The 25,217-nt window shown below is 44.1% G+C and overlaps 1 protein-coding gene across 3 annotated transcripts; it reads right to left on the reverse strand.

Moving 5' to 3' along the window:
* CDC42EP2 (CDC42 effector protein 2) lies at window positions 1-23,928 on the reverse strand. 3 transcript variants are annotated; one of them, XM_077821611.1, is made up of 3 exons: window positions 20,827-20,901; window positions 15,403-15,507; window positions 1-2,156 (listed from the first exon to the last, which is right to left on the reverse strand). In XM_077821611.1, the coding sequence occupies exon 3, from the start codon at window positions 1,540-1,542 to the stop codon at window positions 823-825; it is 720 nt and encodes a 239-aa protein (XP_077677737.1). In that variant the 5' UTR covers window positions 1,543-2,156; window positions 15,403-15,507; window positions 20,827-20,901; the 3' UTR covers window positions 1-822. The 3 variants fall into 3 exon arrangements, with proteins under 3 accessions (XP_077677737.1, XP_077677739.1, XP_077677738.1); XM_077821613.1 differs by lacking the exons at window positions 15,403-15,507; window positions 20,827-20,901 and adding an exon at window positions 23,869-23,928; XM_077821612.1 differs by lacking the exon at window positions 15,403-15,507 and having other exon boundaries at window positions 20,827-20,944.
* Window positions 23,929-25,217: the final 1,289 nt, after the last annotated feature.

Here is a 25,217-nt window from a genome sequence, read left to right on the forward strand (position 1 = left end):
TGGCAGGTTCTTTTAAAAATCCAATTAAGAGGTTAAAAAAAATTGCTTACAGTCCATTTGACAATTCAAGTTATCTGGCAAACAGCAAGTGGTCAGGTTTTCAAACAGTAAATACAGATAGGAAAACAGTTTGATTTAGAATAGCATGGGTCAACTTGATTGAGTTGTACTACATCTGCGGGCAAGTTACATGACTAATGTGGACAGTGAATCTTGATTACAATGCTAATGAGAAATCCCCTTAATATATGTGGTTATATTCCAGTCTACATCTTTTTTTTCCCTTTAACAAGGACCTCAGCAATATGGCATCTCTCACAGGCTCTACTTTAACAAAGTTCTGTGTAAAATAGTCTCTCAATCTGAACCAGGATCCTTTTGAATTAAACTCTTGATATTCCACAACATCATTCACACCACACCCACTACAAATAGTTTAAAATGACATAGTCCTTTTAAAAAAAGTCATATCCCTTAAAATTTATTCAGATCAGTAAAGTTAGAAGTCTTATTGCTAAGCAGCAATTTATTGCTGCTGCTGAATTTATCTTAGTTTCATACATTTTTCAGTACTGAGCAGCATTCAAAGGCCTGCAGCAAGCAACATAAAAAAAAAAAAACGTTGGGCAATGCAGAAAGTAAGCAACACGCTCCTAAAAGCTTAATACCCTATTACTATGAGATGCACAATTGGGATTTCACACAGGATAAAATTCACTAATTCAAGCTGGCCCAGTTAACCACATTCCACATTGGGGGAAAAATTCTTATCTACAAAATACTACATTTTAAAGTCTTTCCCCACGGAAGTCCCTTTAGTTTTTATGTCAGGATTTCTTGCCTGCCAGAATCTTGTATCACTTTCCCAGCTTGGTGTTTATCCATGACCTGAAGGACATCCTCCAAGATAGAAGGTCCCAGATCCACATGGAGGGAGAGCAGGGAACCAGCATGGGACATAAAGGACTCATCCTTATTTTTCTCTTCAACAAACCCATTCTGAGGGATGGCAAACAGGTCACTGGGGCTGCAGAGATGAGGGACAGGTTCAGAAGTCCTGCTATCCTTGGATGAAGTCAGTTCTGCCACAGCTTCCTTGCCTTGCAGAGCTGGTTGAACTTTGTCATCAAGGTGTAGCCTTGGTGGCTTTGGTGGGGCCTGGGTAGAGGGCAACATTAGAGCCTGTGGACCTCCAATGACAGGCAGCGAGATGGCATTCTTTAAGAGGGGCGAGGGGGCTTCAGAAAATGGTTGCTCATGACCAGAAATAGTAGCAGTCCTTGAGAACTCAAATGGCACTCCACAGTGGCTGCCCCTGTCAGAATCTAGGCTACCTTCAGTCCTTGGTAGAAGGTGGAATTTCCCTTGCAAGAAAGAAATATCCCCAAACATATCATTCTCCCCACCACTCCCTATGTGAATAGTGTGTCTGAAGTCTCCCAAGGGGGGGCTGATCATATCAGAAGAAAGGATATCTCTGAGTTTTTCCTTCTTGCCCTTCCTACTGCCTCTTTTCAGGTAGATTGGGACCTTAGTGGACATCTTGCCGATTACTAAAGCCTTTACTATTCAGAGCTGGCCTGGCGAAGTCCATCAAAATAATCCCTCAGATGAGGGTATCTTTTTGGATCCTAAAAAAAACAGGTTTAAAAATAATCTAAATGTTTTCTGACATTTTTTATAAAGAGATGTTTTGAAATGGAGTAGTAACATGTAGGGGGAAAGTTCTCACTGTCAAAATGGTTCAGGGAATTAATTTCAGCCACTCACAGTTTCTCTTTCTAAAGTTTGTTGGATACGTCACAGATAACAAAGTGACCCAAGTAATTCATTCCAGGCACTTGTGATGTCTTTTGAGAGTCCAGCAGTAAATCAGTTGCCTTAGAAAAATCAGCTTAAACTCTTAATGTCGGAATCAACAAAACGTATTAAATCCAGGGTGATTCATATTTGATGAGGCTGAATGCAGACATGTTAAGAAGTTGGACAAGTGACATGTTCCCAGTGGAGGCTGAGATTAGGAACACACAGCTTCACAAGTCAATTTGTTCTGTTCTAAATTTTCTTGAAGATGAAACTTGTCAACTCAGCAGAGCTTCCATTCCCTGACTCTGCCATTCATAATCCAGGTTTTACAACATTTTCAGTCAAACACGCTATAAAACAAATTAATAAAAAAAAAAAGTTAGTTTGTTTTTAATCTTAGTCAAGAGCAGTCATTTTTAATTATGTTGGAGAAGTTCAGTATGTATTTCAAGGAGCACTAGTAACCTTTAAAATTATCATTGCTTTTGAAATTAATTCTGCTTTTCCATGATTGGCACTGAGTTCCACAAGTCAATGTGTAAGCATGAGTCACAGAGATGAGGAGGATACAAAAAAACCAGACATTTATGCAAACAAGAATATAATCCATAGTTATGCTAGTGAGGATAAATAATTGTAAATTAGACCAACCGTCATGTCTTAAACCAAGCACTAAGTGCCTGGGGTTGGAAAGAAACATGAAGTAAGACTTTCCTAAGTGATTTAGGAGCTTCCACATAGGTGCTTTTGAAAATTCCGTTCCCCCATAAGTATGTTCCTGCAGAATTGCCTATTATGTGGAATTTACACCTTTGATGCATCTGGTGCTGGATACTGGTCAGTCATTGATCTGAGCTGACATAGCAAAGTGGTGGGAGTACCATGCTAAATGGACTGTTAATTTGCTGGAAGGAGGCCAGGATATTGGACTACATAGGCCCACTGGTCTTATAAAGCATGAAGTGTGGGAATACTGAGTTGGATGGATTCACTGGACTGATCTAGTATGACATTTTTATGTTCCTAAGTTTCAAAAAGCTTCCCATCTCCTCATACATCTTTCAGATGGATGAATGACAACTAACCAGTTACTGATACCACTTGAAAGAAAGATACAATACAACTACAGGACTGGGAGACAGGAATTCCTGGCTCTGCTACTGACTCCGCCTGCATAACCTTGGACGAATCTCTTCACCTCTCTGTGCCTCAACTTCCCTAAACTATAAAATAGGAACCATAACACTGCCCTAAGTCACAGGGGTGTTGGGCAAGTTAAATAGTTCATGCATGTAAAGCTCTTTGAAGACAGATATTATGAGCTCTTCAAGGAAGGGAATGCCTATTGCTGCATGTCCACAGCACATTGCACAATGAGCCTCTGCTCTCAGTTGAGGCCTTTAGGCACTACCATAATGCAAACAACTGAAGAACCATAAAATACTAAAAAGAAAAAGAGTACTTGTGGCACCTTAGAGACTAACCAATTTATTTGAGCATAAGCTTTCGTGAGCTACAACTCACTTCATCGGATACATACCGATGAAGTGAGCTGTAGCTCATGAAAGCTTATGTTCAAATAAATTGGTTAGTCTCTAAGGTGCCACAAGTACTCCTTTTCTTTTTGCGAATACAGACTAACACGGCTGTTACTCTGAAACATAAAATACTATTGACCACAGGCCTGTTTACACTCCAGTCAAATACCCAACTATTCAGAGCAAGCAGACCTCTTTGCTCAGTATACTCAGCACTTCTGGAAAGAAAAAAAAAGAGTGTCTGCCAAGCAGCTGAGATACTGCAGGCCAGTTCTTCCTCCTCCAGACAATCCCAAGCCATGATGAATTTTGCAAGAGAGTCACTCAGCATTCCAAAGTGAACCACATTTGCAGTGTTCCATTCGCAGTCACTTAAAAACAAATGCAAGGCAACCGGCTGAAAGCTCTGTTTGGACTCTGGGAAATTGTCTTACCTTCTATTTTAAAGCCCCCAAAAAATCTCCGCAAAACCATATTTAGAAAGAAACAACTTTGTTCCAAAGGTAAAGGGGAAGCCATGTGATGTGCACACCCTGCATTAATGAGAGGGCGAGTCGCCAGCGTATATCAATTTGTTAAAAACTCAAGAGCCTTGTGCAATTCAGGATGGTTTTTAAATGTCAGTCTGTGCCAAATGAATTAAGCAGGATTCCCTTTGGGACAGCTCTTCTCACAGTAACATTTCAAGTATTAGCATTGTTATGAGCTGGGCGGATCTTTGTTATAGACTGAGTTAATACACGACCTAAAGCAAAAAGTGTATGAACCCACCCCAGGGCTTTTGGCCGATTATTCTTTTTGGGGGTTGGGGGAGGAAGACAGAACAGAAAAACTGAGGAAGTCAGAGAGAGCCTAAAGGAGCAGCTGAAAGAAACCTGGGGAGAGGTTTTTGGTCAGGGGAGCAGGCTGAAAAGCATGCTCTTAGTGCTGTGAGCAAAGGAAGCTGTTTCCTGCTATTTGATTTCTTCTGGGTTCAGAGTCTCAGGACTTTGTCCATTCTTTATAAATAAACAAAACTGCATTAAAGAAAATACTAGACTCCATCAATTTCTACTTCCAACTGGAACATCCCCAGGGTCCTAAAATTTTGGCTAGCTGCTCAGGTCAAAAAGGGGCAACACTGAGGTCAAGAGTGGGATCCAGTCTTCAAGGAGAAAAATTGTGTGCTGGTATTCCTGTTGAACCAAGATGGAGCAAATGATTGCGATGCTTGCAGAAATCAAAGATGGTCAAAAGGAACTGAAACAGGACTTTGAAGCTTCACAACAGAAAGTAAAACAGCATCTGGAAGATTTCAGAAAGGGCAGAGGGTTGATTTTCAGGCAGGGGTCAAATCAGTGTGGGAGCAACAACCCCTTATGTTCAGACAGGTTCGGAAGTCCAGCTACAAAGCTCTAGGCTGGAATGACAAGACGGGTCAAAGAGGTGACCAGCAACCTGAGTGCCGTAGACCAGAGGTTTTGTCCATTAAATAGTGGAGACCAGGCAAGTTTTAGCCAACTTGAAACTTGCTAACAGAGATAAGCAGCAGCAAGGACTAGGAGCTGAAAATTCAGTTCCAAAAGAAAACCAAAGAATCACATATCAAAGTGGAAGACAGCTGCCTGGATAAGAAATTGAGCCAGCCAGAGGACTTTGATAAGACCAGACATTTACAACAGTTATCTACCCAGTTTGTAGCCCACAAAGTGCCGGAGGGGCCAGCTCCAGTGATGCAAAAACCTACTATCTTTGAGGGGGAAACTCCCTGGGAGGCTTATTTGGCTCAATTCAACATTCTAGCTCAAATCAGTGCTGTGAGATGGACAGAAAGGGGGGTTACTAGCATCCAACTTGAGTGACCCGGCTCTGATAGTGCTGCAGAACTTACCCCCAGAAAAGAGATGGAGTTATCCAGACCTGGTACAAGCCCTTGACATGCAGTCTGGAGTCAGCCATCAATCTGAGCTAGCCAGGGCACAGCTAAGATCTAGAAAAAAAAGGGAAAGAAGAAACCCCACTTGAACTGGCAGAGAACCTCAAAGCTTATGTTCCTGGCATATCCAGATACCACAAAGGCCTTCCAGGATAGATGGGCAATGGATCAATGTGTAGATGCTCTGCTGGACCTGACTTGCAGATCAGTATCAGTGAAAGGGGATCAAAGTCATTCTGAGAGGCTGTGGAATTTGCTACAGAACTTGAACCTTGAAGAGGAAGCAGCTATTAGTGAGAAAGATGGATGCTGATGACCTTGAGCCCTGTAACTACAATTCTGTGTGTAATATATATGATGGAAAGGGGGATTCTAATCTGGATCATGACCACATTAAATGATTGGAACAAATGATAAATATTGTTTGTACAAGGGAAATTGGCAATAATTAAAAAAATGAAAAGAAAACCATTCAGTTAAATGCTGTTACTGTGACAAAACTAGCCACAAAAAGGAGTGTTATACATTTAAGGAAGGCCAAGACAGAATGTTACAAGTGTCTAGTGAAAGCCTCTCTCCTAGTTTGAGAAATGGGGGGACATTAAGCTGAAGGGGAAAAGCTTAGGGGTACAAGGATCAGCCCCAGTTTTTGTTTAGCTGCCCAGATCTAATGGGAGTTTGGCTATTGAGTGTGTATAGCAGTGGTTCCCAAACTTGTTCCGCCACTTGTGCAGGGAAAGCCCCTGGCGGGCCGGGGTGATTTGTTTACCTGCTGCATCCGCAGGTTCAGCCGATTGCGGCTCCCAGCGGCCACGGTTCGCTGCTCCAGGCCAATGGGAGCTGCTGGAAGTGGCACGGGCTGAGGGACGTACTGGCCACCGCTTCCAGCAGCTCCCATTGGTCTGGAGCAGCAAACCGCAGCCACTGGGAGCCGCGATCGGCCGAACCTGCAGACATGGCAGGTAAACAATCCAGCCTGGCCCGCCAGGGGCTTTCCCTGCACAAGCTGCGGAACAAGTTTGGGAACCACTGGTGTATAGGATCTGTGATGTGTATTCTCAGGGGAATCTTAGCTCCTAAAGTTCTGTGGTTCTGAAACAAGAACTGATCCCATTTCCTTTGCTGAATGTCTCTGACAAACAGCAAATAGTGAGAAAAGGCACTGCAGTTGTGAAATGTGAGCTGGGTATATGGTAAACACTGTTATGGAAGAAAACTACAAGGGGGGGAAGTGAGCTCCCAGAGTTGGACTTGTTCCAGCACAGTGCTGTACACTTACACAGGGAACAGCAGAACAATCTAAGGGCTGGTCTACACTAATGCTGTAAGTCGATATAAGTTATGCTAGTTCAGTTACGTAACTGAAGTCAATATAACTTAGGTCAATTTACAGCGGTGTCTACACTGCGCTATGTCGACAGGTGATGCTCTCCCATCAACATAGCTTCCACCTCTCAGAGTGGTGGAGTACAAATGTAGAGGGGAGAGCACTCTCCCATTGACTTAGCATGTCTTCACTAGACCCGCTAAACTGGCACCGCTGCATCGATCGCAGCAGTGCCAATTTAGCCAGTAGCATAGATATGGCTTAAGACTTTCTGGTTAGAAATTAAGAATTGTTCTCCTTATCCAACAAAGATATAGGTTCTACTGGTCCAACACAAGATTGATACTGGGGGAAACCAACCCATTAAACAGCCATCTCACTGGTTACCAGAGGCTAAAAGGGAAGAGGCACTACAGGACATTGAGAAAAGGTATCAGGAATGGAAGGCATATCAAGCCTTCAACCAGTCGCTGGGGCTCACCTATAGTTCTGGTTAAGAAAAGGTTGGCAGCACCAGATTCTGTGTGGACTCTAGAAATTAAATGATAACCTGGATCCTGTAAAAAGTGGGTATGGCAAGTGGAAGTGGATCCAAAAGACAGGGGGGAAACTGTTTTCACTGCAGGACCAGGCTTGTGGCAATTTAAAGTGGTGGCTTTCGGTTTGTGCAATGCGAAGCTAATAGAGAGGGTATTATGTGGGTTGTCCTCTCAGCCTGTCTGTTATACCTAGATGATATTCTGGTGCATGCTTAAATAGTTCAGCAGGAACTAAAATATTTACAAATGGTCTGTGATAAGCTGAAGGTGGCCAATTTGAAACTTAACCCAAAGAAATGTGAGTTGTTCCAAAAAGAGGTAATCTGCAGTGGGCCAGACATGCCAAACCTGCGGAAAAAAACACAGAAACTGGGCTTGTTTTTGGCTTTATTGGCTTGTGAGTTGCTTGTTGGCTAGTTTTTGGCTTGTAGCTTGTTGCTTCTTTTTTTTTTTGATCAGCTCCTAGCAAGCAGGGGCAAGGGGGGAGAGATTCAGGGGTGCACAGTGGGCCTACCACAGTCCCCGACTGCACGCCAGAGGGATCTAGTTACATAGAGTGTTGGGATTGGCTTGTTTTGACCTTGTTTTGAAATGGGATTAGCTTGATTTTGGCTTATTGTGAAAGTTGGGGTGCTTATTTACCACATGAAAGTTGGTGAGTGTGCAGTGGGCACACAATTAGCAAGGGGGAAATTTCCACTCACAAAAAGAAAATTGAGGCTGTACAGAGCTGGCCAATTCCCCAGACACTCTCAGATGTGCAGTGTTTTACAGGGTTCCGCTCCTGTTACCGAAGGTTTATTTGTGGATTTGCCAATATTGCAAAAACCCTGCACAGGTTGGGTGAGAAAGGGAAGCCGCTTCACTGGTCAGCAGAGTATGATGTAGCATTTTCAGAGTTGACAAAGGCTCTTGTGACTACTCCTGTCTGGGCGCACCCATGATTCAAAACCCCTTTCATACTGGACACAGACGCTAGTGCTTACAGATTGGGAGCAGTTCTGATAAAAGAACACATGGACTTGAGAGGGTGGTAGCTTAGACTTTTACTATACTAAGTTCTCCTAAGAGAAATTATTGCACCATCCATAAATAACTCCTAGCTGTGGTTAAATCTATAGAACATTTTTCATCACTATTTGTGTGTGAGGAATATTATGGTCAGGACAGATCTGCAATGGCTCTTTAGATTCAGGAATCTTGAGGGACAGCTTGCCAGGGGTTGGAGAAACTGCCGTGCTACAATTTCACAATCACACAGAGGCCTGGCCATAAGCATGGTAATGCTGATGCCTTGTCCAGACAGGTCTCTTGCGAGGCTAATTGCAAACACTGCCCCAAGCAGAAGAGCAAGGAATTAGCTGCTCAAGGGAATGGGAGTGCCTCCAGACCCTTCCTCTAGTCTAATTCGCAGAAATGCCAGTGCGCCTGGTTCATCCACCAAAAGACTGAGGAAAGGGGTAGCAGAAATGGACTCCGGAGCAACTAAAAACTTTCCCAAGACTATCCTGACACAGGATAGGGCGTATTGGAAAATCAACTGGAAAATGTATCCACCCTGGAATGTAGTGTCTCCTCACAGTAAAAGCTTTCTGGTCACAGTGGGAAAGCTTGGAATTTTAAAAAGAAATATTTTAGAGGTGATGGGAGAAACCAGAAGGTGATGGGTACTGGTATACTGAAAAAGGAGGTCCTAAAGTTATGTCATGATCTTATAACTGTAGGACATTTTGGTGTTGCAAAAAACTTAGACAAATTAAGGGACAAGTTCAACTGGGTAAAAAGCAGCCAAGACAGTTGGTGCAAGAAATGTGCTCTTTGTATTGCGAAGATGGTCCCCCTAAAACAGGGAGAACCCCTTTGCAGTAGTATCTTGAGGGGACACCAATGGAGTGCATTGCCATTGATGTTCTTGGAACCATTGCCTGAGACAGAGGCTGACAATCAATACCTGCTGGTAGTTATTAGCTAATGGACTACTTCACAAAATGGTCTAAGGCTTACCCAGTAAAAAAAATTAACAGGCTGTGACAATAGCAGGGATCCTAATGAATGAATTCTTCATCAGATCTGCAATCTTGAGTGATTACACACAGATCAAGGGAGAGACTCTGAATCCAAAGTGTTTCAACAGGTTTGTGAGATTCTAGACATTCACAAACTCACACCTATATTCTGATGAGATGGTGGAAAGCTTCAGTAGGTTTTGGCCGACCGGGCTGTTAAAAGTCCTGTCGGAGGTGCTGCCCGGCTAAGACGGGCTAGTCCCTACCTGTTCTGACACCGTGCTGTGCCCCAGAAGCGGCCAGCAGCAGGTCCGGCTCCTTGGCGGAGGGGCCATGGGGCTCTGCGCACTGCCCCTGCCCCGAGCACCAGCTCCGCACTCCCATTGGTCAGGAGCTGGGGAGGCAGTGCCTGTGGATGAGAGCCACGCAGAGCCACTTGCACGCCTCTGCCTAGGAACTGGACTGGCTGCTGGCTGCTTCCGGGGTGCAGCACAGGCCGTGGTGCCAGGACAGGCGGGAAGCCTGCCATTGCGCTGCTGACTGGGAGCTGCCAGAGGTAAGCCTGCGCCCCAATCCCCTGCCCCAGCCCTGAGCCCCCCCTCAAACCCAGAGCCTCCTACTGCACCCCAAACTCCTCAGCCCTTGCCTCATCCCAGAGCCTGCACCTCTACCCCAGAGCCCTGACCCCCTCCTGCACCCCAATCCCCTGCCCCATCCCAGAGTCCCCTCCACTCCCTGAACCCCTCATTTCCAGCCCCACCCCTCAGCCCTCACCCCTGTACCCCAACCCTCTGCCCCAGCCCTGAGCCCCTCCCACACCTCTAACCCCTCATCCCCAGCTCCGTTGGGTCGTGGGCATCAACAATTTTCTTCAACTGGGTGACCAGAAAAAAGTTTGAAAACAATAGACAGCAGTAGGTCAACAGAAAAATTCTTCCATCAACCTAGCTACCACCTACATCAAACACAAGAAACCCTCCCATCAGCATAAGTAATGTCTACACTTGAAATGCTACCCGCTGCAGCTGCGCCACTGTAGCATTTCAAGCCCTTATAGAACAGCAGTCAATGAGAGTACAAAGTGTACCCCGCAGGCCTCATGTTTGGGCAGGAGCTAAAGCAACCTCTTGTATGGAGTGGCTTTCTGAAGTGGAACAAAGGAATTTGAACCATTTGAACTGTGTGGAAACCCTACAACCCAAAATTGAAAAAGTTCACACCTTTCCTAGGGAAAATTTGTGGCCTCTGACAAAATGAAAAGGCTCTATGATAAAAAGGCATATGCAGAAACTTTTAAAAGAAGAGACGTGTGGTCTGGCACCACAATCATTGAAGGAAGAAGGATAGAAGCCCTAAACTGGATGAATTTTGGGAGGGACTATATACAGTCTTAACACAAATAAATGAAGTGGTGTTCATGATACAGTTAGATCCCAGGAGTAAGCCCAGAAGTTATCCATCAGGACCATCTGAGAAGATATCGTAGACAGAATTTCAGCTTGGCTACTCCCGGAATCTGAGAATGGAGCTGTGGAAATTGAAGCTGGAAAAGTTGTTACAGAGGTGAATTCCCCATTAGAACAAAATGGCCAGGCTCTGCCTCAGCCATTGAATTCCACAGAAACAACCTCAGAAGAACACTGAAAGGCAGTCCAGGGACAGAAAAGCCCCACAGGGATTTGGGTGGGAATAAAATTGTTTTGGGCTGGTGATATGAAACCATCTCAACAGAAAGATACGGTATATGTGTAAATAGTTAACCTTGTATAATTTTTAATGTATTTTAAAAAATGTATTTCTATTTGGGATGGGTTTTTAAGTGCCACCATTAAAGGCTTCACTGGGACAAGGAGCAAACCTAGGAGCAGGTATTGTTATGGACTGGGTGGAACCTTGTTTTGGGTTGAGGTAAAACCCACACCAAAGACAAAAGAAATGCGTGAATTGTGAACCTGCCCAGAGGCTTTTGGCTGAGTATTATTTTGGTATAGGGGGTTGTCGGGGAGGCCAAATACAAAAACTGGGAAAGACAGAGGCCTGGTCTACACCTAAAACTTAGGTCGACTTACCTATGTTGTCCAGGGCTGTGAAAAATTCACACACCCCTGAGAAACATAGTTAAGATGATCGAAGCCCCAGCATAGACACCGCTAGGTCCACGGAAGAATTCTTCTGTCAAAAACCAGTTGGAGAACACTTCAGTCTCTCTGGTCACTCGATTACAGACCTAAAAGTGGCAATACTTCAACAAAAAAAACTTCACAAACAGACTCCAACGAGAGACTGCTGAATTGGAATTAATTTGCAAACTGGATACAATTAACTTAGGCTTGAATAGAGACTGGGAGTGGATGAGTCATTACACAAAGTAAAACTATTTCCCCATGTTTATTTCCCCCCCCCCCCCCGCCCCATTCCTCACACGTTCTTGTCAACTGCTGGAAATGGCCCACCTTGATTATCACTACAAAAGGTCCGTCCCCGGTAATAGCTCACCTTAAGTGATCACTCTGGTTAGTGTGTATGGTAACACCCATTATTTCATGTTCTCTATGTATATAAATTTTCCACTGAATGCATCCGATGAAGTGAGCTGTAGCTCACGAAAGCTTATGCTCAAATAAATTGGTTAGTCTCTAAGGTGCCATAAGTACTCCTTTTCTTTTTGCGAATACAGACTAACACGGCTGATACTCTGAAACCTGTCAACCTTGCTACTGCTTCTCCAGGGGGTGGATTTACTGCTACTGCAGCCATGGAAAAACCCCTTCCATTGCTCTACCAAGTGTCTGTCTACATTACATCACCACAGCAGTGTAGCTGGAGCACTGCAGTTGTGCTACTGTAGCGCTTGAAGTGTAGACATACCCACAGAGAGAGTCTAAAGGAGCAGCTGAAAGCGTGTGTGGTTGTCCCTGGAAGAAACCTGGGGAGAAGTTTTGGGGTCAGGGGAGCAGGCTGAAAAGCTTGCTCTTGGTGCTGTGAGCTGTTTCCTGCTATTTGATTCCTTCTGGAGTCACAGACTCAGGACTTTGTCCATTCTTTGTAAATAAACAAAACTGTATCAAAGAAAATACCAGACTCCATCAATTTCTACTGCCAACTGGAACATCCCCAGGGCCCTAAAACGTGGACTAGCTGTTTGGGTCAAAAAGGACCAACAGTACTATTGGAGCAATGTGCATGGCTGTACCAGGAGTTGGGATTTGCACGCAGTTTTTCCCCCAAGACTTCACTTACATACCTTAAAAGCACAGGGGCAGATCCTCAATCCATATAGCTGCATTAACTTTAATGGAGCTATGTCAATTTATGGGGGCTGCAGCTCTCGTCCACCCATTAGGCTTAGCTCTTATTCTGAAATAATAGCAGAGGCACTGTCCAAGCACAGCCCTGAGAGCCTGAAGCTGTGAGAAGAACGCCTTCTGAGGAGCAAATTGTTTTTGTGTGCCTCAGTTTCCCCTTCTGTAAAATAAGACCCATTATTGGCCTGCTTTTCACTGGAGTTACATATGGGGCCTGATTCTGATCTCACATAAGTTTTACACCAAAGCAACTTCATTGACTTCAGTGGTGTTATTCCTGATTTACAGCACCACAAGTGAAATCAGTCAGGCCTAGTGAGTGCTAATTTTTAGTATTAGATAAGACTGATCTCTGGAATGATTTACATACGAAGATCCTTCCAAGCTCTAGCTGGCAGAGGTGGGGGTGGATTGGAGGGGAGCGGCTTTTGAAAATCTCATTCCTAAAAAAAAACAAAAAATCCCCACTCAGTCAAATGACCAGAATAAGCCCCCAACAAATGAACCTGCTGTCACTCAATAATCTAATTTCCATTTTCTGCCCCATGCTCTGCACAATACAGTCCATGTAGCTGCATGCTGCCCAGTCGAGCAACACTAGGTGAGAAAGGAACAGCAACAACAGAAACAAACAAGCTTTGCAGAACTCGACTTGCTATGCAAAAATGCTGATTTCTCACTGAGATTGGACTCCCGGGAGAAGGAATAGAACATGCAACATATTATCACCTCCTGCTGCTACTACGGTTGTCACTGGTAGGACTGTACAGTTAATAGTTATGTTATAGGAAGACTGGGGCTGATGGAACCTGAGTTCAATTCCTGGCTCTGCCACTGGCCTGCTGGGTAACCTTGGGCAAGTGACCTCCCGAGCCTCGGTTTCCCTATCTGTAAAATGAGAATGATACTAATGCACTTTGAGACATCTGGATGAAGAGCTCTGTAAGAGCGAGATATTAATTAATTATTATTATTCTAGGGTCACCAGTCCTAGTCTGTTTTAGTAAGGAGAGGGAAAGTTATATATAAAACTGCAGTGTTTTATTACTGGATAATATCAGAAAGGAAACCTCCAGCACAACATGGCTGCACACGGGCAATCATTTAGGCTGGGATTTTTAAAGGAGCCTAAGGAACCTAACTTCCTTGAACTCCTTTAAAGATTCCAGCCTGAAACATTAACATGATCAGATTAGAACTCTTGTCTTTAAATGGCTATTGTAACAAAACAGAGAGCATCTCTGGAACCCCCCCCCAACCCACACAGGGAATGACATCATATTCCTTTCTGTAATGTGCACCACACCCTTTTCTTTATAAAAATAGCAGCCTAGCCCTGTTTGTGCCTGTTACTGGCAAACCATTTCCCTTTTGTGTCTTTCCTTCCTGGGGCAGCCTAAGAGGTTCAGTTTAACGGCTCCTTACAGCACCTGCTCTGACAGGCTAAAAGAAACCCTCCCATCAGAGATTCAGTGGCCTCAATGCCTACACCCTCCCCCCCCCCAGCCTCCAAAACAAAGGCATCCTGTGACTGAAGCCCTCCCCTGAGAGAGCTGACGCACATGGCACTTTGGCTATTCAAGGGGCAGTGGTTAGTATTGTGATGCTGTGTCCATTGAAATAGTTGGTAAAGCTCCCAATGATGTAATGATGCAAGATCAAGCCAATTCTCATTTACACTAATAAGGCTCTGGCAGTGTAAAAGAATCCCTTGCATTCACTTTAGGACCCCTTTACTTTATCAGAGTGGTGTAAAGGAATCTTAGTGTAAATGAGAATCAGTCCCTACTAGTCTAGACAAACCAAACAAAGGTTACATCACAGATGGTTATTAACTATTTTTATGACTATACTGCCAAGAGACCCCAACTGGAATTAGGGCCCCATGACTGCATTTTCCTAGCCTGTCACTTTAACAGTTCACCCCTCCCTTTGAATACCTCCACTGCATAAAGCATAAACTGCTTCTATTCACTTTCATGGCCCTTCCCAGTCAATCCCTAACCCACCCTATTTATCATGTCCCATCTGCTGTTGAGCTGTCAATGCTCACCTCTGATTGGCCCATGGTGCAAGCCTGCATTACCCACTTGTTACATTTTCAAACAAGCCCCTTTGTACTTTCTCCCATGTTGCCTCTCATGTTTGGGAGGAGCTCCCCATAAACATCCACAAAGCCACCTCACTGTCAACTTCAAACCGCTCCTCAAATCTCTTCTTTGATGTGAGACCTACAAACAACTTGACAACAGTCAGGCCATTATTATGCTGAGATCACTGCCTGTCTATCATGCTCACCAACATTGTGTCATTTTCTTGTATTCCCCCATCTGCCTGTATCCATCTGTTGTCTCTTGTATTAGATCTAAGCACCTTGGGGTAGAGACCAACTTTCTGTTCTGTGTTTGTACAGCACCTAACACAATGTGGGTCCTGGTCCATGACAGGGATTCCTGGTCACTCTGGTAATACAAATAATAGACAATAATTGTACTAGGCACTGCACAGATATGAAGGCCTAGTCTACATTTGAAAAGGTTTGCCAGGATAGCGATACAAATACAGTTATGCCAGCAAACCTTCCTAATGTAGATGCAGCTTATACTGGCAAGCGTGCTTTTGCTGGTATAGTTTACACCAATTAATGAAATAAGCTGGGGAGAGGGGAAATCACACCCCTAACTGACATTACTGTACTGGCAAAAGTTTCTAGCGTAAACCTGTCCATAGTAAGAGACAGTCCCTATTCCAAAGAGTTTATAATCTAAACAGGCAAGATAAACAAAGAGTAGGAGGGGAAACTGAGGCATAGCGAGGGGAACGTGCCAAAGCAAGTCAGCACAGAGCTGGGAATAGAACCCACATCTTCTTGATCACACTCCAGGAGTTCCCTCCCCAAACCTATGAAATGAGATTCAGGTGTATATGCCAGGAGAGAGATGGAAAAAATAAAGAGAAAGTACAACCTGGAAAATGTGCCTCACCGTCAGTAAGAGGGTGAGATGGACCATCTGGAATTGGGTGGGAACCCGGTTCTGGTGCAATTCCAGCTATCCAGATACTTGGTTCTACTGGACACAGAAATAAAAAAGAGGCAGGGGTCTTAATACAAGACTTTTATGGCCTACAGGATAGGAAGGATGCTCCTGAAGCAAAAGTACTGGGGGCCCAGTTGTGATCTCACATCAGGATAAATCAAGAGTTAACACCACTGAAGTCAATGTGTAATACTGCCGTGTGAGCTGGGACTCAGGACAGCTGGATTCTACTCCCCGCTATGCCACCAACTCAGCAGATGGCCTTGGATAAGGCACTCCCTCTACCTACCTCCCAGGAGTTGTGCCAGGCTAAAATTCATTAACATTTAGTAAGGGAGAGGCAATGTGGTCTAGTGGATAAAGCATTGGATTAGGACCTAGGAGTCCTGGATTCAACTCCTGGTTCCGCCACTGCTTTGCTGGGTGACATTGAGCATGTCACTTCCCCTCTCTGTGCCTTAGTTCCCCCATCTGTAAAATGGTGATAATGATTCTGCCCTCTTTTCAGAGTAGCAGCCATGTTAGTCTATATTCGCAAAAAGAAAAGGAGTACTTGTGGCACCTTAGAGACTAACCAATTTATTTGAGCATAAGCTTTCATGAGCTACAGCTCACTTCATCGGATGCATTCAGTGGATGTGAATGCATCTGATGAAGTGAGCTGTAGCTCACAAAAGCTTATGCTCAAATAAATGTTAGTCTCTAAGGTGCCACAAGTACTCCTTTTCTTTTTGCCCTCTTTTGTAAAGCACTTTGAAATCTACTGTTGAAAAGCACTGTGTATGTGCTAGGGATTATTATTTGTATTGCAGCAGTACCTTGGAGCCCTAGTCATGCAGCAGGACCCCATTGTGCTAAGTGCTGATCAAACAGAACAATGAGACAGTCCTGCCCCAAAGAGCTTACAGTATTGTCCGCAATATTCTTCATCCCATCCTACTGCAGGATCAGGGACTTCAGCAGTAGGGGGATCAGAGTAATAGCGAGAGATTGATTCCTTGATATGTGCTCCAGTGTTGGCATTGTAAACACTGCGAGGGAATGCTTATTTATTAGCATGGGAATTAAACCTCCCAAAAAAATCATGGGAACATTTTTGGTTATTCATGTAGCTTGATTTTGCAAAACCTTAAATAATAAAAGAACGATAATCCCTAGCTCTTATCACCTGTAGATCTCAGAGAACTTTACAAAGGAGATCAGGATCATTATCCTCATCTTACAGATGGGGAAACTGAGGCACAGAGAGGGGACGAGACTTCCTCAAGGTCACCCAGCAGGCCAGGGCAAAGCCAGGAATAGAACCCAGTTCTCCTAACTCCCAGTCCAGTGCTCAAGCCACAAGGCCTGACTCTCTTTTACCTCCAGCCCTCTCCCCACCTGGTGGTTTATATAGTCATTTATACTTGTGCAGAGTGGATACAAGTCACTACCCAAATCAGAGATTTCCACTCATTCACACTAAGGCTTATTAGCCACAGCATTACCCCAGATTTATGCCCGTATGACTCCATTTTCAGTTAAATTACACTGATATAGAACAGGAGTAACACAGTGGTGAACCATGGCAGCTAGCAGTAGAGTTTTGCACCCACTCTGCACAGGTGTTACGTTACTCCATGATGTGCATACAAGGGAGAATCAGCGCCCCTCCCCCTGTTTCTCTCTCACACACACACATACACACACACATCCTTCAACTTCTGAGGCTAAGGCCTTGTCTACATACTGAACTTACATACACTGGTGAAAAGCTGCAGTGTTACACCAATTAATTCACTGGAGCTGCTCCTGATTTGCACTAGCATAACCAAGATCAGAATCTGGGATCTTAGCACCAGTCCAAACTCCTAGGGCCAGTCAAACTCCACTGACCTGCAGCTTGGGGAGTCATTTACATCAGTCAAAGTGAAGGCAGCAAAGGTGTATGTAAAATGTTACTAAGTCAGAGCAGTAAATGATTTGCACCACTATAAATGACCACACAAGGTGAAAGGCAACAAGGAGAATGACTCCTTGTGTAGACACTATTTACACCAGTGCAGCTTATCCTCAGGGTAAACTGCACTGGTGGAAATCATGTTACAATCATGTAAAACACATCTACACCAGGGACTTGCATCAATGCCTAACATCTCAATGTAAACAAGGCCTTAGATTAAAACATTCCTTTTTTCCTCCTGAAGGAACAGGAAGTCTTGTGCTGGCTGGTTTTCTTAAACATGTAAGCACAGAGAGTTTGGAAGCATGCTAAGGGACATTTCTTAGCAGAGAATCCACCTGGTTCTCCCATACATCCACTAGATGGCTGTATCTGTCAGGGATCATCTTAAAATAAGTTTCACCTTTCCAGCCCCACAAAGGTCTCTGAGTTACATGGAGGGTCATTTCCCTCACCCCACCCACAAAAAACGATTTGCTTAATGCTCCAGGGAAAATGTTTGCCCTAAAGAGGAATGTTTTAAAAATACCCAAGATAGATTTATCTGTAGAGTGGATACAGCCCACAACCCCATCCTCCAATAATCCAGTAAACCTCCCCTTCCCTCTCCCCCACCCCCTCCACCAAACCTAAAACCAATCCTTTGAGCCCACCCTACCAAAATGATTCTCCTGTCAATGTAAAACATAAAGCAAAGCTCTGTGGCAAAACACCCTCTACCCTGGAATCCCTCTTCCCTTGTTCTGTGTCTCCGCCCTTCACTGGCTTGCCCTGCTGTTGACTCCAAGCTAGTCTAGCCCACAAAGGAGTTGAACAGCGAAATGTATGTGCAAGTTCCACAAAGGAGATGAAGTACTCAGAACTACCCTTCTCCTGGCAGATCACTAGTCAGAAAGATGCCATGAGACATCATATTAGCCCACCAGGGAGTTGGGGAGGGATTGGTATAGCAAGGCCAATCCTAAAACGTTATTTTTTCCAGGACGCCCAAGACATCAGGTGAGTTGGTAGCCAGTAACATAGCATGCCAGCCTCAGCTATCTTGCAGTCTGGCAATGCAAGCTCAGGACTCTGGGGAGTGGCAGCTATTCCCATTGCAAGCACCTCCTGCTGGCCAAGTTACAGAATGCCAATGGCATTAGAACCTACTTTTTTGCCTTGGCCAGTTGGAGGATGAAGGCAACTGTAATGGTCATCTTCCTTAGAGAGGGGAGAATCATCCAAGGATGTGGGGGAAACTATGAAGAGGGCAAAGTTAGGCCCAAACTTCAGACTGGGTGAGGGAAACCCATAAAACGTGTCTAACTGTAAGATACACTGAACAAAGCAATGCTGTCTAGTGGCTAGGATGCGGGGCTGAGTATCAGGAGAGATGGGTTCTAGGCTCTTCCCCTCTCTTTGCCACTTGGCTGTTTCCACTTCCACCTTTTATCTGTCCTGTCTATTTACATGGTATGCTCTCTGGGGCAGGGGCTATTTCTCAAAATCTGTCAGTACAGTGACAGGCACAATAGGGCCCCAACCTCTTTCTCAAGTTTCTCAAGATCTCAAGTTGCTAATGAAATACAAAGAATAATAAAATAATAATATAACAAATAAATACTTCAAGAAGGACAAGAGACAGTGGGCTTAAATTGCAGGTTGGACATTAGGAAAAACTTCCTGTTGAGGTAATTAAACACTGGAGTAAATTGCCGAGGAAGGTTGTGGAATCTCTATCATTGGAGATTTTTAAGAGTAGGTTAGACAAACATCTGTCAGGGATGGTCTAGATACTTAGTCCTGCCATGAGTGCAGGGGACTGGACTAGATCACCTCTTGAGGTCCCTTCTAGTCCTACAATTCTATTACTCTAGAAGAGGGGTCCTCCTAAAACTAGCAACGCCCTGTCTTACTGGGCACCTACTAGTGACAATCATTAATCAGATATAACCAACCTCTAACCATTAGGGTGAGAAGAAAGTTTCCCCTTGGGTCAAATAATCCCATAATTTCCTTCTACAGGTTTCTAGCATCTTCCTGTGAAGCAGCTGGTACTGGGCAATGTTGGAGGCAGGATCCTGGACTGAATGGTCATTTCAATATTCTTGTATTGGGGTGGATTCCACTCTCAGTAACATAAGCCCCGTGGAATTACTTCAGATTTACACAGAGGGAACTAAGTGGAACATCTGCATGGTTCTCCAGCTATCCCCACACTGTGTCACTTATAAAGATCCACCATAAGGCCTGCTTCTCATTTACCCCAAGGCCCTTTACACTGCTCTGCCAGTGTCAAAAGGTCTAAAAGTAAGAATCAGTCCTTTATCCCACCATCCGGAACATGACATCTATTTCAAGCATCTCGATTTGCCGGAGTTAATCTAAAGATAGTTATAAACTTCACAGCTGGTTTCTAAAATTACATTAGACAGGTTGCTGTATGTAGATAGTGCTAGACGGAGACATGTAACATAGGTGTAAAAAAAAAAATCCCCATGGGAGACAACCAGAGCTTTATATAGAAGACGATGGGTAAATGATACCCTGAAGTCCAGCTCTAAATTTAAAAGGCAGTTACTAAGTACCACAACTTGATTTAAAATGTGATAGAATTAATTTCTTCCCCCACCCCTCTTGTTGCAAGCAGTAAGAGCCAATTTAACAAGCTTTACTGATTACAGCTTGCACTCCCTTAAAAACAAATACCATGGAAAGTCACCCCTGGTTGTTAACAGATGGAATAAGACAGAAGGAGAGGGATCCCATTTCAGTGCCAGGCCCACTGCCCTCGACAAGGAAGAAAAGTGGTAGCAGCTACCAACTTGCACTGCAGGAAAACACTGCCCTCCTGGTTGAGAAAGCTAGGACTCTGCCCTCTTTCTAGGACCCCAAAGCAACTCTCAAACATTCTTGGCCTCATGCACACATCCTGGCAGCAGAAATTATCCCCATTTTACAAACAGGGAAGAAACCAAGGCAAAGAAAATATTCCACTATCACCACCCCCCCCCCCCAATAACACAGGGAGTCATTGCAGAGCCATGAATAAAACCCAAGAGTCCTGACTCCCAGCCTCCCCTGCTCTCCTCCCACAGCTGGGAAAAGAACTCAGGAGTCCTGACTCCCAGCTCCACTCTTCTCTAACCACTCGACCACACTTCCCTGCCATAAGTGAGACCAGAGCCCAAGTGTCCTGACCCCCGCCTTCCTCTCAGAGCTGGTAACAGAAGCCAAGAGTCCTGATTCCCAGCAAAGCTTCTTGGGCTATCCCAAAACTCCAGTCTCGGGCTCCGTGGCAAGTGACATTGCTGCAGTGTATGAGCTGCCACTGCCAAGTACCCTCACGCACACATCCTTCAAAGTTTTAGGAGAGCTACCAAAAAAAACAAAAAACCGACAGCCACTCACTCCACCTCCCCAGTACTCACCCTCACTGCCGGACGCTGGTGGCGGTGGTAGTGAGACTCCTGCTCCGAGTTGTAGTGAGCAGCAGCGGGTTCTTCCTTCCCTTGTTCCCCACCCTGCTGCTTCTTAAGCCAATACACTGCGCGCTGCCGGCAATGTGTTCAGCTAGGGCTGCTCCCTCCTCCCTGCTCCCGAGAGAGCCAATGCTAAAGCTACAATGTAGCTAGCCAGAGAAATAGCATGCAAACTCCTCCCCAGGCCAAGTGCACAAGCCAGTCAGTCCCACCCTGCTCTTTCGCTGCGCTCCACGGCTTGCAGTTAGACTGATGTAACATTTTAGGGGAGGCCTTAGGCATCCTTTTCAGGAGGGGCTACAAACAAGGGCAGACTTTTTTTTATATATGAAACTTGCAATCCTCTTTCCTAAACTTTCAGAGGGAGGTGTCCTCTGCATGCAAAAAATTACCAGATCCCCGGGGCAAAAGAGGACTGATTGTGCATAAAATGCAGGATGCTTGGTACATTAAATGTATAGGTTCTTTGTGATTTAAGCAGAGTTTTCCTTATGCCTAAAATGCATGGCTTATCTGTGCATAATATCCATAGATCTTCTGTGCATAAAATGCATGGACACTGTGTGTGCATAATATCCCCAGATAAAAGATAAAATTTTCAAAGGCACCTAAGTGACTTAGGAGCACATATCCTTTTGACGTTCAATAGGACTTTGATGCTAAGTGATTTAGATGCTTTTGAAAATTCTACCCAAAATACATGGATTCTCTGTACATAAAATGCATGATTTATGCATAAAATGCATAAAATTCCCTGGGAATTAAGGGAAAAGATTTTCCTTGTGCCTAAACTGCATAAAATTATGGATTTCCTGTGTATAAAATGCACGGATTGTACATAAAAGATGGAATTTTCAAAAGCCCCTAAGTAATTGAGAAACAGTCCCATTGCCATTCAGTAGAACTTCTGCTCCTAAATCACTTAGATGTTCAGAAATTATGAGCCAGGACCCTCAAATCATGAGATTGTCTTGAAAATTATGAGATTATTTTTAAAATTAATTGTCATTTCTTTTAATTTGCCTTCTGGGTTCTGAATCTTTAGGATACTCTCATTACATGTTTTTCAACTTCTCTCTGCAGCCATTAGGGCTAGAAATTTACCTTTTTTTTTTTTTAATTGAAGCTGAGATTCTCATCCATTCTCTTGATTCCAGTAGCTGTGGCTTTAGGGAAAACACCAAAATCACAAGACTCATGATCAAATCACAAGAGTTTTTCAACAGTGCAAACTGCATGCTCTCTCAGTGAACAGATTGCCTCAGCATAAAGGGCACTGATTCTCAGAGAGCATTGTGTGCAGTTTATGCATAAAGTGCCTGACCCAACACGCCTGCTGCGTCTTTCCATTAACTTCAATGGGCTTTGGAGCAGACCCAAAGTGCATGGATTCTTTAGGGATCCAGTGCACAGAGCTAAGCAAATTAGTCATCCATCTAAATAAAAAATATAAATCAGTATGCCTGCAGCGTGACATCTCTGTAACTTCTCAGCCAACTTTCACTGGACAAGCTGCTCACAAGATTGTATTTCAGTTGAGCCTTTGCCAACCCCTGCTGGAAATAGCCTGGGTATTTATTTATATTAAAAACTCTTATTGTATCTCCATCTTCATTAGAATTAAAGGGTTTAATCTACATAAAGAAGATGCACTGATTTAACTAAAGGTGTGGTGGTGTTGCACCCATTTAGTTAAAGTGGTACAGCTTTGTGTGGAGAACTAGGCCTAAAAGGGACTCTTGTGAGATTAAAACTCTCTGGACCAGATCCTTAGTTGATGTAAGGTTTCAGAGTAACAGCCGTGTTAGTCTGTATTCACAAAAAGAAAAGGAGTACTTGTGGCACCTTAGAGACTAACCAATTTATTTGAGCATGAGCTTTCGTGAGCTACAGCTCACTTCACGAAAGCTCATGCTCAAATAAATTGGTTAGTCTCTAAGGTGCCACAAGTACTCCTTTTCTTTTAGTTGATGTAAATTATAAATCAGGCCAATGGTGGCTGATCTACAATAGCTGAGGATCTGACTCCATATATTTTAAGCAGAATGTTCTTAGCCAACAACACTTTAGGTTATTACAGGAAAGCAGAGGTGCACAAAATGGATAGTGTATAAGAACTCAAAGAGAAGGAAAACGTAACATGTATCATCTACACTGGAATTTTCATAGATTCACAGAGTTTAAGTCTGACCTCCTGTACATCACAGGCCATTCAATTTCACTCACCCCTGCATTGAGCCCAGTAATGTTTTTGACGAAAGCACAATTTGTTTTAGGCTTTGGCATCTTCCAGGAAGGCATCCAGTCTGGATTTGCAGACCCAAGAGAGGGAGAATCCCCAACTGCCCCTGGGAGTTTGTTCCAATGGTTAATCACCCACACTGGGAAAAATTTGTGCCTAACTTGAATTTGTTTGGCATCAGCTTCCAGCCATTTTTTCTTGTTCTGCCTTTCTCCACTAGGCTAAGGAGCCCCTGGTATTTTCTCCCTCTAAAACACTGTAATCAAGCCACTTCTCAATCTCTTTTTGATAAACTAAACACATTCAGCTCTTTCAGTCTCTCACTGTCAGGAATTTTCTATAGCCCTCAAATCATTTTTGTGTCTCTTTTCTGGACCTTTTCCAATTTTCCAACTTCCTTTTTAAAATGTGGGCACTAGAACTGGGATAACTGAGAGTTGCCAACTCTTATAATTTTATTGCAAAACTTGCAAAATTGGTTGTTTTTCTTAAAGCCCAGCTTCTCTAGCCATGTGATTGCACAAGAATCTCACATTTCGTTTAAAAAAAAGTACATTTCTAGCCTTCCTAGTTCCCTCCCTGAAAACTACCCCTAAAAAAGCCCCAAACCACATTTATTTATGCAGGGCCACAAATCACTCCAGGGAGAAGGTGCTGTTTGTTTTCCCCTTGGCAAACATGACACTTTTCAGAAGAGATAAAGGCATCAGAAAGTTGGCAAACAGGCACATCACACAGCCCCAAGGTACCCTGTCTTGCTGGATTTCCTTCAGCTCTGCAGTTTCACACGGGTGCAAACAACACTTTTGAGGTTTCTGCGATGTTGATATCAGCCACTCCACTCAAACATTTGTTACAAATGCTGCCTGTGTGCCAATCAAGTGAGCCAGGTCATCTTAAAAAAGCCTGTAAACGAGATTATTTGTGAATGTGTTTGTGTCTCTATCCAAACCAGGAACATACAGCGCTGCCAAAGAAAGTCGCAGGAGTACCTATCCCATTGCAAAGCTTATATTGTTACAAAACATTGACTGTAGGTGCCAACTGCTGCAGCAAAGCCGATGCTTAGTATAGCTGCTGGGATCAGGGACCAGAGTGTCTGCTGCTGCAGAACCTGGTTGCAGATAATGATTTTTTCTCTGCCCGTAGCACTGTCATGCAAGGATCTCAGAGCAATTCACTTGGTGTTTAAGTACTGTCCCCACTGGGAAAATTGAGGTGCTTTGCCATAATTCACCAAATCTGTCAGGCTATGTCTACATTGTATTTAAACAGCCATAGTTTGGTCCATGTCAGCTGACTCAGGCTCCCAAGGCTGTTTAAATACAATGTAGACATTTGGGCAGAAACCAGGCTCTGGGACTCTCTCCCCTCACAGGTCCCAGAGGACAACCTGAGCCTGAGTCTCTACACTGCAATTTAACAGCCCCATACCCCCAAATCAGCTTACATAGGCTAGCTGTGGGGTTTAATTGCAGTGTAGACAGACATACCCTCACTGACAGAGTTGGGAATAGAACTCAGGAAGCCTGGCTTCTAGTCCCCTGCTCTAACCACTCCCAGCCATGTAGCTTGCTTGTTGTAGGAGCCATGTTGCCAATTAGTCTTATTTATTTTGCCAGCACTTCACATGGTCAGTGATAAATTTGAGAACAAATAAACACCACATAACGGATTTCAAAAGAATCGGAGGCAGGGAGTGAGAATACCATAATATAAACCAAGTCCATCCACTCATCCACTCTCTGCTGCCTCAGCTTTGAAAGCAATCTGGCTGCTTGAAATTCCTCAGGCTTGGGAGAAAATTAGCCTCTTAAACCCGGCACCAAATTTAAGTGCAAAATAAATTGTTCCAGAGTTGAGTCATTTGGTGAAGATTCTTCCTTCAGTACAAGTAAGGGGTAATCTGCCACAGATGTGCGGCTGGGCGTGTCTGATTTTATCAGCCCAGAGACTGGAAAGCTGAGCTCTGTGGAACGGAACAACTGGCAAACAATCCCTTTCTTTAGTAAAAGTAGAGTTTGTGACAGAGGAGAGAAAACTTGTCAGTGTGTATCAGCAAGGCCTGCAGAGCAGTGAATGCAAGCACAGGGAGAAA

This window comes from Eretmochelys imbricata, chromosome 7 (genome assembly GCF_965152235.1).
Source record: "Eretmochelys imbricata isolate rEreImb1 chromosome 7, rEreImb1.hap1, whole genome shotgun sequence".
NCBI lineage: Eukaryota > Metazoa > Chordata > Testudines > Cheloniidae > Eretmochelys > Eretmochelys imbricata.

Bases quoted from the DNA above. Each gene is read 5' to 3' on its own strand.
- CDC42EP2 (XM_077821613.1), bottom strand. From the start codon at position 1,542: ATGTCCACTAAGGTCCCAATCTACCTGAAAAGAGGCAGTAGGAAGGGC.